Source organism: Pongo abelii, chromosome 7, assembly GCF_028885655.2.
Source record: "Pongo abelii isolate AG06213 chromosome 7, NHGRI_mPonAbe1-v2.0_pri, whole genome shotgun sequence".
Taxonomy (NCBI): Eukaryota; Metazoa; Chordata; class Mammalia; order Primates; family Hominidae; genus Pongo; species Pongo abelii.
The window spans coordinates 118,281,723-118,296,206 of record NC_071992.2 but is presented as its reverse complement, the minus strand read 5'-3'; the positions used below and the strand labels follow the sequence as shown (position 1 = coordinate 118,296,206).

General features: G+C 35.7%; 1 protein-coding gene across 4 annotated transcripts in view; it reads left to right on the top strand.

Moving 5' to 3' along the window:
• UBR5 (ubiquitin protein ligase E3 component n-recognin 5) overlaps window positions 1-14,484 on the top strand; it is a 153,875-nt gene that overhangs the window by 89,125 nt on the left and 50,266 nt on the right. For all 4 annotated transcript variants that reach the window (XM_024250780.3, XM_024250779.3, XM_024250778.3 and 1 more), the window contains exons 15-22: window positions 2,022-2,131; window positions 2,957-3,069; window positions 4,396-4,539; window positions 4,636-4,747; window positions 4,992-5,146; window positions 5,392-5,589; window positions 11,589-11,799; window positions 12,710-12,836. In XM_024250780.3, the coding sequence (XP_024106548.1) occupies window positions 2,022-2,131; window positions 2,957-3,069; window positions 4,396-4,539; window positions 4,636-4,747; window positions 4,992-5,146; window positions 5,392-5,589; window positions 11,589-11,799; window positions 12,710-12,836 (1,170 nt within the window). The remainder of the gene's footprint in view (window positions 1-2,021; window positions 2,132-2,956; window positions 3,070-4,395; window positions 4,540-4,635; window positions 4,748-4,991; window positions 5,147-5,391; window positions 5,590-11,588; window positions 11,800-12,709; window positions 12,837-14,484) is intronic.

The window sequence follows — 14,484 nt, the reverse complement described above, 5'->3', positions numbered from 1 at the left end:
TGTTTTGTTATTAGATTGTATCCTTTGCAGGTGTTTTGTGGCAGTAATAATATGTTTAAGCCTTACTATTAAGCCGACATTCTCTCTCCTTGTGTAATCATCTTAATTTCTACCTAACTTCCTGCCCTACATCTTGATTATTGAAAGGATTTTACAGGTTAATGTACTCAAGAGGGAAATATCTGTAAAGAATTTGTAAACGTTTTTTGGGTTGAAGGGATTTGTGAATAGAAACACCACTGAATTTTGTATAGCCCCACATTCTGGGGCTGACTTACTGTTTGGAGCGTGGTACGGAGATCTTAATATCTGTGCTTTTAGAAACATCTACTCATCTTTAAAAATAACCGTTTGTACTGTAATTTGGTTGTTTGGTACATGAACTTTAAAACTTTAGTAAAATTGTTAAATAACATTTTTTCTTAATCTTATAAAAATAGGTGACCAGTCTAGATATGTGGGAGAGTAGTAATATCACATTCTAGAAATAACATTTAACACATCAATGTATTTTTTTTTTTTTCTAAATGTATTCAGGCACTGAAAAATGATAGGGATTTTACTGTACATACAGATTTTTAAGGTTCCAAAATTTTTGTTTATTTTCCATTTATACTCAGATGTTATGATTATAAATTTACTAACTTTACTGCTGTCATTCCTCTCAGTGTTAAAAGTGCAAACTTAAATGTAGGAACAGTGATTACTGTTAAATGTAATTTTTAACAAACCAAAGCTATTGCACTTTATACCTAATTAAGGTTTTGCTTTTAGTTTTCGTGTTCTTTCTCTGTCTTGGTTTTTAAAAAAAGATTTATAGACTTTTCTTCTAATTACATTGGATTTTATACTAAAAATAGAAGTAATAAAACATTTTCATTGTCTTATGAACTTTGTAAAGAACATTTGAAATAATTTTGATGTGTACAAATACAAACACGATTAGAATAGAATATGGTATTTAAAGCCTGTAATTTATGAAGTTTTTCAAGATCTTCCTTGAAATCAGCCATTTCAAATATTAGCAAAAGAGCTAAGTGAAATTAAATGTTAAGAACATAGTCTTTTTCATGTCAGTAGTACCCTCGTTTGCCAGTCATCGAAATGCATTCACTTTAAAGGTATGCTAGTGATTAGTCAGTATTGGCTTCCCCCCACCATCACAGCATTTGTGGAGCAGCCGGAGTATTTGCTGTGTGCTTATCGAGATCACTCATGTTAAGATCCCAGTGAAAATAATACCGGTTTTCTTTTAGATTATTTCTAAACTCAGGTGAAATTTCTGATGAGAGTAATAGGAGACAAGAGGGTTAAGATGATGGTCCAGTTTATAATAGGTATATAAGTAATAAATTTGTGAATAATCAATGACTTTTCTGATTAAAAACTGATTTCTACCCTTTAATATATGAAAATATTTATGTTTGCACCATCTGTAGAATGCTATTTAGTTGCTGTAGTTATTTTCTTAAACACAATATTAAATAACTCATTAAAGAGGGCTAGTTTTTTAATCCTGTCACCAGATGGTTTAAGAATAAATTTTTATAAACCATTGTGAGTAGAGTTTCTTCTTGGAACTCTAAGAAATTAATGGTCTAATGGGCTTTTTACTTACTTGCCTTTACCTTTTTTTTTTTTCCAGTAAATTGCCATATCCAAATCTTAGCAGTGTTGCAGTGTGAAACTTGTTTGCTCAAGAGGCTTTGATAAAGCTGTGTTGATAAATTAAGTGTAAATTTCGTTGTTATTTCTAGATAAAGCTTATCTGAATCATTGTCTCAAGTTGTTGATAGCTTTTATATTTTTCCTTCCCATATTAAACCACTATTTGAAAGCATGCATTGTGTACCTTTTATTCTTGAGTCTTAAAAATATACAATGAAAAAATTAATATACACAGTTTAATAAAAATGTTTTTAATATTCATTCTCTTATAAGAAAATACTTGTCTTTAAAAAATACTAGTTTCCATTATTTCATTTATCTAATTATAAGGAGAATCTTATTTCTTATCTCAGGCCTGAAAGTAAGCAGGAGCCAGTGAAAACAGAAATGGGTCCTCCACCATCTCCAGCATCCACATGTAGTGATGCATCCTCAATTGCCAGCAGTGCATCAATGCCATACAGTAAGTTTTATTTGTTGTATGCATTTGTCAAAATAGGTCTCATGCAGACAGCTGTGTTTAGTTTGTTTCTGATTTAAGGCAACTCATATCATTTTTTTACATCTTTTTATATAATTTGTATCTCTATTACTTTGGTTTTTTTTTTGGTGCATAACTTTCTTTGAATAGAATGATGGTATTTACAGTGTTTACTATTTCTGTTGTTTTTCAGAGTTAGAGTTTTAAAAAGATACGTGAAATTCATTATAGTAATAGAAGGAAATAATTGCCACTAGCTAGTCTATCTACTCACTTTTGTTGAGACTCTTATTATTGTAAATTGGTTATGTCTTGGTCACAACTTTTGCTCAAAATTTGTAAATTTATAAACCTAGACTTACTACCACACCATGGATAGAATTTTTTCAAAAATTCATTAAAATAAATTTTATGGTGTTAATTGCTTTGCGATTTAGGAAATTAAAAGTCAGACTTTAATAGTTATGTGATGGTTTTCTTAAAACTATCCGGCAGATCTTCCTTTTTAAACTTTGGTTAGATAACCCCAATTTTGGGAGTACAAAATACGTTTTACCCTATTTCTTTGTACTTGTTTATACTGGTATTAATACAATTAAACATTAGTGGTTACAGTTGTTCTTCACTCTGAATTTATTTGAAGTACAGATTGATCAGAAAACTCCATAAAGCAGTAGCTTAGGAAATTGTTGAGAAACTTCACTTATGTATCCCTTTAGAGATAGTCTTTCTTACAAATTTAGATGAAATCTATAAAGTCTCTTTTACATTTTCTTTTTGGTACTTATCATTTTGTTGTTGTCTAAGAACGACGACGGTCAACCCCTGCACCAAAAGAGGAGGAAAAGGTGAATGAAGAGCAGTGGTCTCTTCGGGAAGTGGTTTTTGTGGAAGATGTCAAGAATGTTCCTGTTGGCAAGGTTTGTTCAAAATATCTAAAACTTAATTACTAACAGAATTATAATTATATTGGTTATCCAGGGATTTGTGGTTGATATCTGAGTCCTTTCTTCAGGGCTGTTTTATTTATCATCTTCAGTGGTATCTTTAGTTGCACCCCTGCATCTGATGCAGATCTGTCTTCTCAGTCCCTGACAGATGAAGAGATTATGCCTCTCTTTGAGCATTTGTGATGATAAGTTGCTTTTTAAAAAAACTATTATTTGGGAATAGTTTTAGTTTTGTAGAAAAGTTGCATAGAGATACATTACTTTTTGGTACAGCCCATTTGTTGGATCTCTTAGACGGTTCTAATTGAGATCATCTTCCATGACATTTAAAATTCTTCCAGAGTACTGAAAAATCTTATTACAAGTCACCTTCCACTTTTTCTCCTCTCTTCTGTTTTGCCTTCTAAGAAACCATCAGTTTGAATGCCATTAATTTCACTCTTCTACTGATGCATATTTAAAATGCACTTGCAATTGTAGAATGTCTGTAAAGTAAAGGTTTTCATGATTACTCAGTAGTTTCTGAAACATGATAGTCTTTCATTTATACTTAAAGGAAAGAGCAGATATACCAGTTTCTGCAGCTTACAAAGGTCTTTCTCAAATACCGTTTCATTTGATTCTCAAAATAGACCTGTAGTTCGTGGGTAAGTGTTTTCTTCTAAGAATAAGATACTGGCTTAAAATAAAAAGCATCAAGTAGCAGAAGTGGGACCCAAATTTGTCCTGGTTTCAAATTCTGTGCTTGTCTTTCTGTGCATTGCTGACCCTATCCCTGTGTTGACCGTATTGTAGCCACTAGCTGTATATGTGGCTGTTTAAATTTGTTAAAATCAAATAACTTAAAAAAGTCAGTGCCTTAGTCACATTAGCTTCATTTCAAGTGCTCAGTAGACACTTATGGCTAATGGCTGCCATATTGGACACTACCAATATAGAACATTGCCATTTTCAAGAAAGTTCTGTCAGACTGAAAGCTGCTTTAATGTAATTAAGAGAGGGATGGGAGGATTTCATGGGCTATATACTTAAGTTTTTCAGTTGATTGCTGAAAACATTCACTAACTGTAATCACTGGCTGTGTGGGTCAGTTTTCTCTAGCACATGAGCCTTGAATATAGATGTCAATAGCAAAGCTCAGAGTCTGTCTATGTTAATTTTGTAACTTGGTGATCATTGAAGAAACATACAAAGAATTGGATTCCTTTAACATTAAATTAGTTCAGTGAATAGAATTTGTATGTTGATTTTATGTCAGCTATTGTTAATGTTCATTGAATTTGCCTGTACTTCCAGGTGCTAAAAGTGGATGGTGCCTATGTTGCTGTAAAATTTCCAGGAACCTCCAGTAATACAAACTGTCAGAACAGCTCTGGTCCAGATGCTGACCCTTCTTCTCTCCTGCAGGATTGTAGGTTACTTAGAATTGATGAATTGCAGGTAAGTGTAAAGAAGTTATTCAGCAAGTGAATATTGGAACTGACTCTGTGAGTTTATTATGGAGTTTGAAAGCAAAATTGCTTTTGTGTCATGCAGGTTGTCAAAACTGGTGGAACACCGAAGGTTCCCGACTGTTTCCAAAGGACTCCTAAAAAGCTTTGTATACCTGAAAAAACAGAAATATTAGCAGTGAATGTAGATTCCAAAGGTAAATTTTGAAACTTCTTCAGCTGGCATATCCTATCTTCCATTAATACTTGTTCAGGAAATGGGAATATGATAAAATAATTCAGGGCATTGGCATTTTTTTGTTCCCTATCTGTAACATTATGGAATGGCATGTATCTGTTTGAATTGACTTACAAGTGTGGCCAGAGAAGTTAAAATATTGTAGATATTTATTAGAGATAAGATGTATAACAATTTTTCTTCTCATTTATGTGCTTCGGAAGGTGTTCATGCTGTTCTGAAGACTGGAAATTGGGTACGATACTGTATCTTTGATCTTGCTACAGGAAAAGCAGAACAGGAAAATAATTTTCCTACAAGCAGCATTGCTTTCCTTGGTCAGAATGAGAGGAATGTAGCCATTTTCACTGCTGGACAGGTAGAGGCTCATTTTTGCTTTTGAAAAGGGATAGGACAACAATGGCATTTTTGTGAAGTTAGGGGGTCTGGCTCTGGTTAGCTTATTAATAAATTATTCAAAAACCTAGAATATTTAACACATTTGAATACTAGGTTTCTTATTACTATTACTAAAATCTAATTTGGAAATAAACATGCCTGTCATAAAAATCAGATACATTTTTTGATTAGGAGTCAAACTTTACCATTTTCCCGTTATTATAGGAATCTCCCATTATTCTTCGAGATGGAAATGGTACTATCTACCCAATGGCCAAAGATTGCATGGGAGGAATAAGGGATCCCGATTGGCTGGATCTTCCACCTATTAGTAGTCTTGGAATGGGTGTGCATTCTTTAATAAATCTTCCTGCCAATTCAACAATCAAAAAGAAAGCTGCTGTTATCATCATGGCTGTAGAGGTAATTTGAGTATTGAAACTACTGGGCATTTTAATTCACAAAACACCACTAAATAGTCTTGAATAGATCTTGCAACAATCTTAAATAGATCATTCATTGCCCCTTTCTTCCCTAAAAGAGCTAATAGTCTATTAAAACAACATAGACAAGTACATGAGTGATTATCGTGTAATTTAAGTGTTTGAGCAAGGCGTGCACAATGTTGTAGGAGCACATAGGGGAGAGATATAAATCATACTGTGACTGTACCAAAGACTTCCTTTAAGAAGCGATACCTGGACAGATCAGATAGGCGTCCCTTAGACACAGGGATGGAGTTGGGAGGTATTATCCCAGGCACCAAGAGCAACCTTTGTGAATCTTATTAATAAGTTGGGAGAAAGTACTTTTTTTTGATATGACCAGAATTCTGGTAGGGATCCTGTGGGTCAGTGAGTAGCAACTGAAAAGGCTGAAGAGGGGCACTAGGGTGTTTGTGTGCTCACCTAACGTTACCTAAACTTCAGCCTGAAAGCAAGGAGGAGGAGGAGGATTATAAGCCAGTGAATGACATGCTTTTGATTTTTTAAAAAAGATCAGCAGTGGCTGGTGGGTGTTTAGAGAGCAGTTGATAGATATCAGAAGTTTAGAGATCAGGTAAAAAGCTTAATGTAGGCTGGGCGTGGTGGCTCATGCCTGTAATCCCAGTACTTTGGGAGGCAGAGGGGGGCGGATCACTTGAGGCCAGGAGTTTGAAGCCAGCCTGGCCAACATGGTGAAACCCTGTCTCTACTGAAAATACAGAAATTAGCCCAGCATGGTGGCGCACGCCTGTAATCCCAGCTACTCAGGAGGCTGAGGCACAGGAATCACTTGAACCCCGGAGGCGGAGGTTGCAGTGAGCCGAGATCGCGCCACTGAACTCCAGCCCGGGCAACAGAGCGTGACTCCGTCTCAAAACAAACAAACAAACAAACAAAACATTAAAAAAAAAAGAAAAAATAGGCAATAATCTAGGTTAGAAACAAAGTAAATGTCAGCTTTTGGAAATGAGGAAGGAGGGGATGGATTTAAGAGATCTTAAGAAACTAGACCCTATAAAGCTTGGTAACTGGATTTTAGCAGTGAATGAAAGAGTTAATACAGCTTCTGATTTGGGCATGGTTGATGGTAGAAAGGAAATACAGGAGCGGGGAGCAAATGGGATAAGGGAAAAGGATGAATTTAGTTTTAAACATGTTGTTGGTTTGTTGTAATTGAGTATTTATTAGATGTGGAGACAGTGCATTAGAAGCTATTGGAGCAATTTCAGCCGAGATTGACCTGATATCACTGAACATTCTAACAGGATCCCTTATGACGTGCTGAGAGTACTAGGGTGAAAGTGAGTAAGTAGGAGTGCCAGTTAGGAGGATATAATAATAATCCATGTGGGAGATGATAGTGACTTAGCCCAGGAGGTGGAGTTAGGAGTGAAATGTGACTAGATTCTAGATACGTAGTCATGTGTTGCTTAATGACAGGGATACATTCTGAGAAATACATTGTTAGGTGATTTCATTGTTGTACAAACATCACATAGTGCGCTTACATGAACCTAGATGGTATAGCCTATTGCTCCTAGGGTATAAACCTATATAGTATATTTCTGTACTGGATACTGTAGGCATTTGTAACACAGTGATAAGTATTTGTTTACATAAACATAGGAAAGGTACAGTAAAAATACGGTCTAAAGGATAAAAAAAAAAAAGGTGCACCTGATAGGGCATTTAGCACAAATGAAGCTTAGAAGATTGAAAGTTGCTCTGGGTAAGTCAGTGAGTGAGTGGTAAGTGAATGTGAGGGCTTATGTTATTACTGTACACTGCTGTAGACTTTATAAACACTGTACACTTAGGCTACACTAAATTTTTTTTAACGTTTTGATTTGTTTGTAATAATAATACGCTTAAAACACATTGTACACAGTCGGGCACGGTGGATTGTACCTGTAATCCCAGCATTTTGGGAGGCCAAAGTGGATGGATCACTTGAGGCCAGGAGTTTGAGGCCAGCCTGGGCAACATAGCGAAACCCCGTCTCTATAAAAAATACAAAAATTAGCCGGGTGTGGTTGTGCCTGTAATCCCAGCTACTTAAGAGGCTCAGGCACGAGAATCGCTTGAACCTAGTAGGTAGAGGTGGAGGTTGCAGTGAGCTGAGATCATGCCACTGCACTCCAGCCTGGGCGACAGAGTGAGACTCTGTCTTAAACACACACACACACACACACACCACACATTGTGTGGCTATCTAAAAAATAACTTTCTTTCCTATATCCTTAAGGGCTTTTTGGAGGGGAGGGGCAGAGTTTTCTTTCTTTCTTTTTTTTTTTAAACAACTTTTATTTTAGGCTTGGGAGTACATGTGAGGTTTTACTGCAAGGTAAACTCATGTACAGGTTTTTTTGTACAGATTGTTTCATCACCCAGGTATTAAGCACTTTTTCTATTTTTAAAATTTTTTATTGCCTTTTAAAAAAATGTGCAATTTACAATGCCTTCTTCTGTAATACCTCCTGAAGGACCTGCCTTAGGCTGTTTTAGTTAACTTTAAAAAAAAATAGATAGAAGAAGTACATTCTAAAGTAACCAAAGAAAGTATACTAAATACTTCAGAAATCAGTGACCTAGGTTTTTTTTAATCATTATCAAATATTATACTGTACATAAATTGTATGTACTGTACTTTTATATGATTGGCAGTACAGTAGGTTTGTTTATGCCAGCATTGGCACAAGCAATATGATTTAACAACAGCTACAATGTCACTAGGCAATAGGAACTTTTCAGCTCCATTATAATCTTACAGTACCACAGTCATATATGTGGTCCATCATTGACCATAATGTTTTTATGCAGCACATGACTGTACTAGGTATCTTTTTAAGGTAGAACTAATGGATTTGCTAGTGGCTAAATGTAGGGTATCAAATAGACGAAGCAAGAGGGTTAATGGTTTTGGAAGAATGAAGTTGTCATTTACTGAGTTGAAGACTGTAAAAGTGAAGAAGATTCAAGAGTTTGGTTTTAGACATGTGAAGTTTAAGATGTCTCTTATGATAGAGGAAGTGAATGTAAAGACATTTTAATAGATGTCTCTTCTGATAGAAGAAGTGAAGGTGAAGGTTCAGGAATTTGGTTTTAGACAGGTGAAATTTAAGTTGTCTAGTAGAAGATTATCTGGCAGATTCCTGAACCAAGAGGAGATGGCAAGTAGAAAGTTAGATGTGTAAGTCTGACTAAGAGAGAAAGGCTCAAGCTGGAGAAATTTACTTGGGAGTTGTTTATTTAGAGGAATTATATTGAACAAGATCATGGAGGTTGTGAGGAGAAAAGGTCCAAGGACTGAGTTCTGAGAATAGTCTCAACATTTAAATGTTAGGGTGATAAAGAGGAACCAGCATAGGAGATCGAGAAGGAACATCCACAGGGTTGGAGGAAAGCTAGAATGAGTTGTGTCCTGGAAGTCAAATGAAGAGCACGTGTCAAGCAGGATGCTGGGACCAACTGTGTCAAGTGATGCGGTAGGTCAGTGAAGTGAATACTGAATATTGACTGTTGGATTTAGCTCCATCTAGGTCATTGTTTATAGTGGGGATGAAAGCATTAGAGTGAACTTAGGAGAAAATGAGAGGTGAGGAACTGAAAATAAATACAAACAACTTTTTTGAGCAGTTTTTCTATAAAGGATGGAAATGGAGTTTAATATGGGAGCATATTCACCCTCCATTAGGTTGGAGGTGAGAAGTACTTTTTAGAACTGCATCTAAAATAGGCTGAATCCAGGTGCTTATGAGCACTATCTGTAAGCTTTTATTTAGACACCCAGACTCATTCTTAGCTTAGCTTTGCTTGTAACCTACTGCACTAGTGGTTTCAAACTAAAGGAGGTGATGATACAGAGGTAGCTGTGGTCTGAACTTGATGTCTAGAAATAGCCTTCATATCATTTTAGAATTCTTGATGGGTTACCAATATTGAAAAATCACAGGATTTACATTTAAAATCCAGATTTTAATTTTAGAAGATCTGGTGAAATTGGGCCTCGTAATCTACATCCCAAAAACATTAGACTGGTCTTTACAATTCATTGCAGTTCTCACTGCTTAAGAGTTTGTTGCTCCAAGTGCTAGTGATGCCATTTAGTATACAGCTTCTGTTATCTCTTTTACACACAGCCTCCTTCATTCATTTATATTACTTCAAGTGTAGGCATTTGATTCTGTGACCTCTTCACTTTGTCAGCATCTGACAGGTAGAGTCATCATCTCGCAGGTAGGGATAAAGTGTGTCATGATTAGTCTTTATACCTCAGTGACTAGGGCCTACCACACAGTAGACCCACAAGAAATTTTTTAATGAACTCACTCTGCCTTTTGCTATAAGAATAATTGACAGATGTAACATACAATGATGCAGAGTAAACTTTTCTGCTTGTAACACAACTAAGTAGTATTGATACTCAGTGTGAGAGCCCATCTACTATAGTCTGGCAGGTTGGAGGTAAGAGTTTCCTGTAGAGTGGTAGCTGCTTCTAACTAAATAATCGGCTATTACTTGAAACTAGTGTATATGACAGCAGTGTATAACAAAATATCTTGATTTTAGTTGCCCTTTGAAAGTACTCTGTTCTTTGTTCTTCAGGGAGACTTTGACATTTTCTCTCAACATATTTTGTATAAATTTCCCTATGTTTTGGAAAGTTTAGTATTAAGCTCCTCATGAACTGGAGCTTGCTGTTGATGAGGTAACTTCAGAGCCATAGTTAGTTCCACAATCAAAGTGGCCTGTCTCACGTGTAGTTGATAGTGAAAATAGTTGTTTAGGTGTGTTTTCTTGTGTGGACATCTATTCTCCACCCGCTCTCAAGTTGGGGATAGGGGAGAGCTTATTTTGACAGTTTTCCAGAAGGTGGCAAGTTGTTCAAATGCAGTTTTCTTTTTTCCTTTATACTCCCGCATGCTCTTTTCCCACCTGCTTTTTTCTAGTTATAGTTAAAATGAACAACTTTGTTTTGTAAAACTAAAGCTTTATATTCGGTTCATTAAATATTCCACAACTACAGTTTTCCATTCTGAAAGAATGAACTTCTTGGTATGTTCATGCTATTTGTCAGAAAGCTAATGATGTGTTCTATAAATACTTATCAATACCACTGTGTCTTTGTTAAGTAAAACCTGTCATGATTCCTGCAGAATTGAAGGTATTGGTTTTCATATAACCTTTAATAGCATAAGAGGGCTGGGTGTGGGTTGCTCATGCCCAGCACTTTGGGAGGCTGAGGTGGGGGCATAACTTGAGCCCAGGAGTTTGAGACCAGCCTGGGCAACATGGCAAGACTCTGCCTCTACAAAAAATCAGCCTGCTGTGGTGGTGCATGCCAGCTACATGGGAGGCTGAGGCAGGAGGATTACTTGAGCCCAGGAAGTTGATGCTATAGTGAGCTGTGTTCACATCACTGCACTGCAGCCTGGATGACAGAGTAAGATGCTGTCTGACACACACACAAAAGCCTAAGAAGGTGAGAGTAAGCCTGGAATAAAATTTATATCCTTTGCTTAATTGGCTATCATTATTAATAGGGTTCTAATTAGATAGTTAGATAACATGAAGTAAAAACCAAGGATTGGCAGACTATGGCCCAAAGGCCAAATCCAGCCACTCCTATTCATTTATGCATTGTATGTGGCTGCTTTCCCCGTTTCAGTTGCAGAGCTGAGTTAGTTGAGAAAGCTAGAAATATTTACTTGTCCTTAACAGAAAGTTTAACCTTCCTTCTCTATTCCTGTCGATTGTATGTTCTGCTTAAAGTGTACCCTTACGTTCTGTTTTCTTTTGGTAGGCCACCTGAAATTGTCTCTACTTATTTGCAAATCTGATTATATAGTATTGTGTTGGCCGTGAGAAATTTTTAATATATGTAATGTGCTACTCAAATTCATTGAGGTTTTTTTCCCCTAATTTGTCTGAGCACAGAAACAAACCTTAATGCAACACATTCTGCGCTGTGACTATGAGGCCTGTCGACAATATCTAATGAATCTTGAGCAAGCGGTTGTTTTAGAGCAGAATCTACAGATGCTACAGACATTCATCAGCCACAGATGTGATGGAAATCGAAATATTTTGCATGCTTGTGTATCAGTTTGCTTTCCAACCAGCAATAAAGAAACTAAAGAAGAAGAGGGTGAGATTAAGAACTATAGCAAGGTCTTTAAAGGGAGTTTTTAGGCAATTTTGAAAATGTAACAGTTGTTAAAGAAAAGCAAATCACTATAAAGAATTTGTGTGTCCTTTTTTTTTTTTTCTTTCTCAGAAGGTAAAGATGGGTATGTAACAAATAAAATTTTCCACCAGTATGTTTTTATTGTATTTAATACCATATGATATATACAAACTGGATATGTAATACTAAATGAACTTTACTGATTTTATAATTGCAGATGACTTTTATTACATGAGAATTATTTAGCAGGTTAAGCCAAGTTACATTGAGGCAACTTTTATCTAAATTTTTAGAATGTAGGGGAGAAAAATCACTTAGTGAGGTATTATATGTTTTTGGAAGGTAAATAAGCTTTTTTTTGCCATAAAGTTTTTAATTGGCTAAATGAAGGGAGAAATTGAGAACAGAGTGTAAATATGTAATTCATAATGTGTTTATTTTGAATTTGCTGATGATACTCTGGTAGCTACATTTTTGAATAGTGGTTTGCAGGTTTCTGACCTTTATGTCATTATCGTTGAATCAGTAAGGATTATACATAGTACATAAACTGAGACTGAAGTACTGGTAAGTAGGTCTTTTTCTGTTTTAATAAGTGAAAGCTAAATTTCAGTTTTCTTATTAATGACCTTATTTTTGCCCTTCGTGGATTGAGAAGTAAGGCGGAATAAGGAAATAAATCACATATGAAAGGTCAGATAGTTCAGTCTGTCTGAAGTGTTAGTTGCTCTAAGGAGGAAAAATTGAAAAATTGGTTATCTAGTATGTGAATTAGAGTACTAAATATATAGAGATTAGTGTTTATTGGACTACATACTCAGTGTATTAGTTTTAAAACTTAAATTGATCTTAATTTTTTCTCATTTTTCAGAAGCGGAGCGTTCTGAAAGAAATACATTTGCAGAAAGGCTTTCTGCTGTTGAGGCCATTGCAAATGCAATATCAGTTGTTTCAAGTAATGGCCCAGGTAATCGGGCTGGATCATCAAGTAGCCGAAGGTAATGTGATTTTTACCAGGAAACTTTAATTGGAGGAAAAAACCAAGTACAGAAAGCAGTATATCTCTTACCTGTGGTGTACATGAATTGGTGGGTCCTTTTTTGTTTCATTTTTGTTCCTCCCAATAACACCCTGGGAAAAATAATCTGATAACAAATTAGAGTTTAAGGTAGAGCTGGGACACTTAATAAATTTGAGATAATTTAGACAAGTAGTTTAAATTTGTTTCTTTCAATTTGTTCTAAATTCATCATTCTTGCTTCCTAGGAAGTTACTGTCTTATTTGGAGAGCAAGTAGTATAATAATTGAAGGAATCTTAATCTTTTCAGATTGCTTATTTAGGTCAGTTTCTCAGATATCTTGATCTGGGAAAAAAATAAAAGGCTGATGTGTATTGTGGATGTCTGATGTTTAAATTTTCAGGCTGAGTTTTGGGATGGACAAACTTTTATAACACATTAAAAATTGCTAGGTATTTGACTAGATAATGAATATAAAGAATTCAGGATATAGTTTTCTTTCTGTAGGAAAAAAATTTATTGTCTGCTTGACAAGATCATTAATGGAAGCACTGCTCACTATGTGCTAATGTGGTAGGTTGCAAAGTCTACTTAAAATGAAGATTCTCCTTGCCTATTTTCTGTTCCATAGTTAACTATTCCTTTAAAAATGTGTATTCTTAAATTGGCAACAGGAAGGCTACCAAGTTGATCCAAGTTGATACTTTACCAGGTTCAAAAACATCCTGAATGAGATTTATCAAAAAGTATTCATGGGTGACCAAATTATAATTTAAAACAGTGCAAAAACGTTATGTAGACTAAACAAAATGGAAATTATCACCAGTTTATTTATTCAGGACTATACTAGGCAAACAAAGTGTTTGGTCTAAAGTGGGAAGCAACTTAAATTCTTCATGAAGAAATTAGTGTCTGAATTATTTCAGGTATTTCATTTCCTCAGGGAAATTACAGGTGCAAATCAAGTTGGACTCTGATATGGTTGGTCCAATGCCAGTGCGGCCATCTTTTTTTCATGTCAGGATTATTTTGAAGGCAAAGACTAAAAGGAGCTTCAAGAGTGGGTGATGTGTTGCTCACAGAAATAATTTGCAGAGTAAGCTCCTTTGAGGAATTTGCCGAAGATTTCACTGCAGTGCTCTTAACCAGTTCAAACTCAGGGCTGCCGGTTGAACAGATGAAAGCACAGGAGTCTTATTATCCACGCCGGGCAGTAGGAAGTCCACAGACTGCTTCATTGAAGTGAAACCCTCCTCTAGCCTCCAATGGATTTTCTAGGCGATGCCCCTTGATGAGTATGCAGGCTGGGATTCATGAGCTGTAAGCTCAAAACTGATGCAATTTCAATATTGAATGGAATACTGTTAAATGCCTTCAGATGATGATTTGACTCAGAAGTTTTATTATGTGACTCAATAGTTCCTGAGTACAAAGGGCAGATTTAGTGGAAAGCTTGATTGATGCATCTGATTGCAGGTGTATGTACTCTAGAGATTGTTAATCTGGAAGACACATGACCTTCGCTTTTTTGTCACAGTGTTATGTTTGAACATGACTGGATTCTAAGGCTTCTGTAGCATGGATATAACGTGCTTACAAAGAGGAAATTACATCATCCTTGAATTC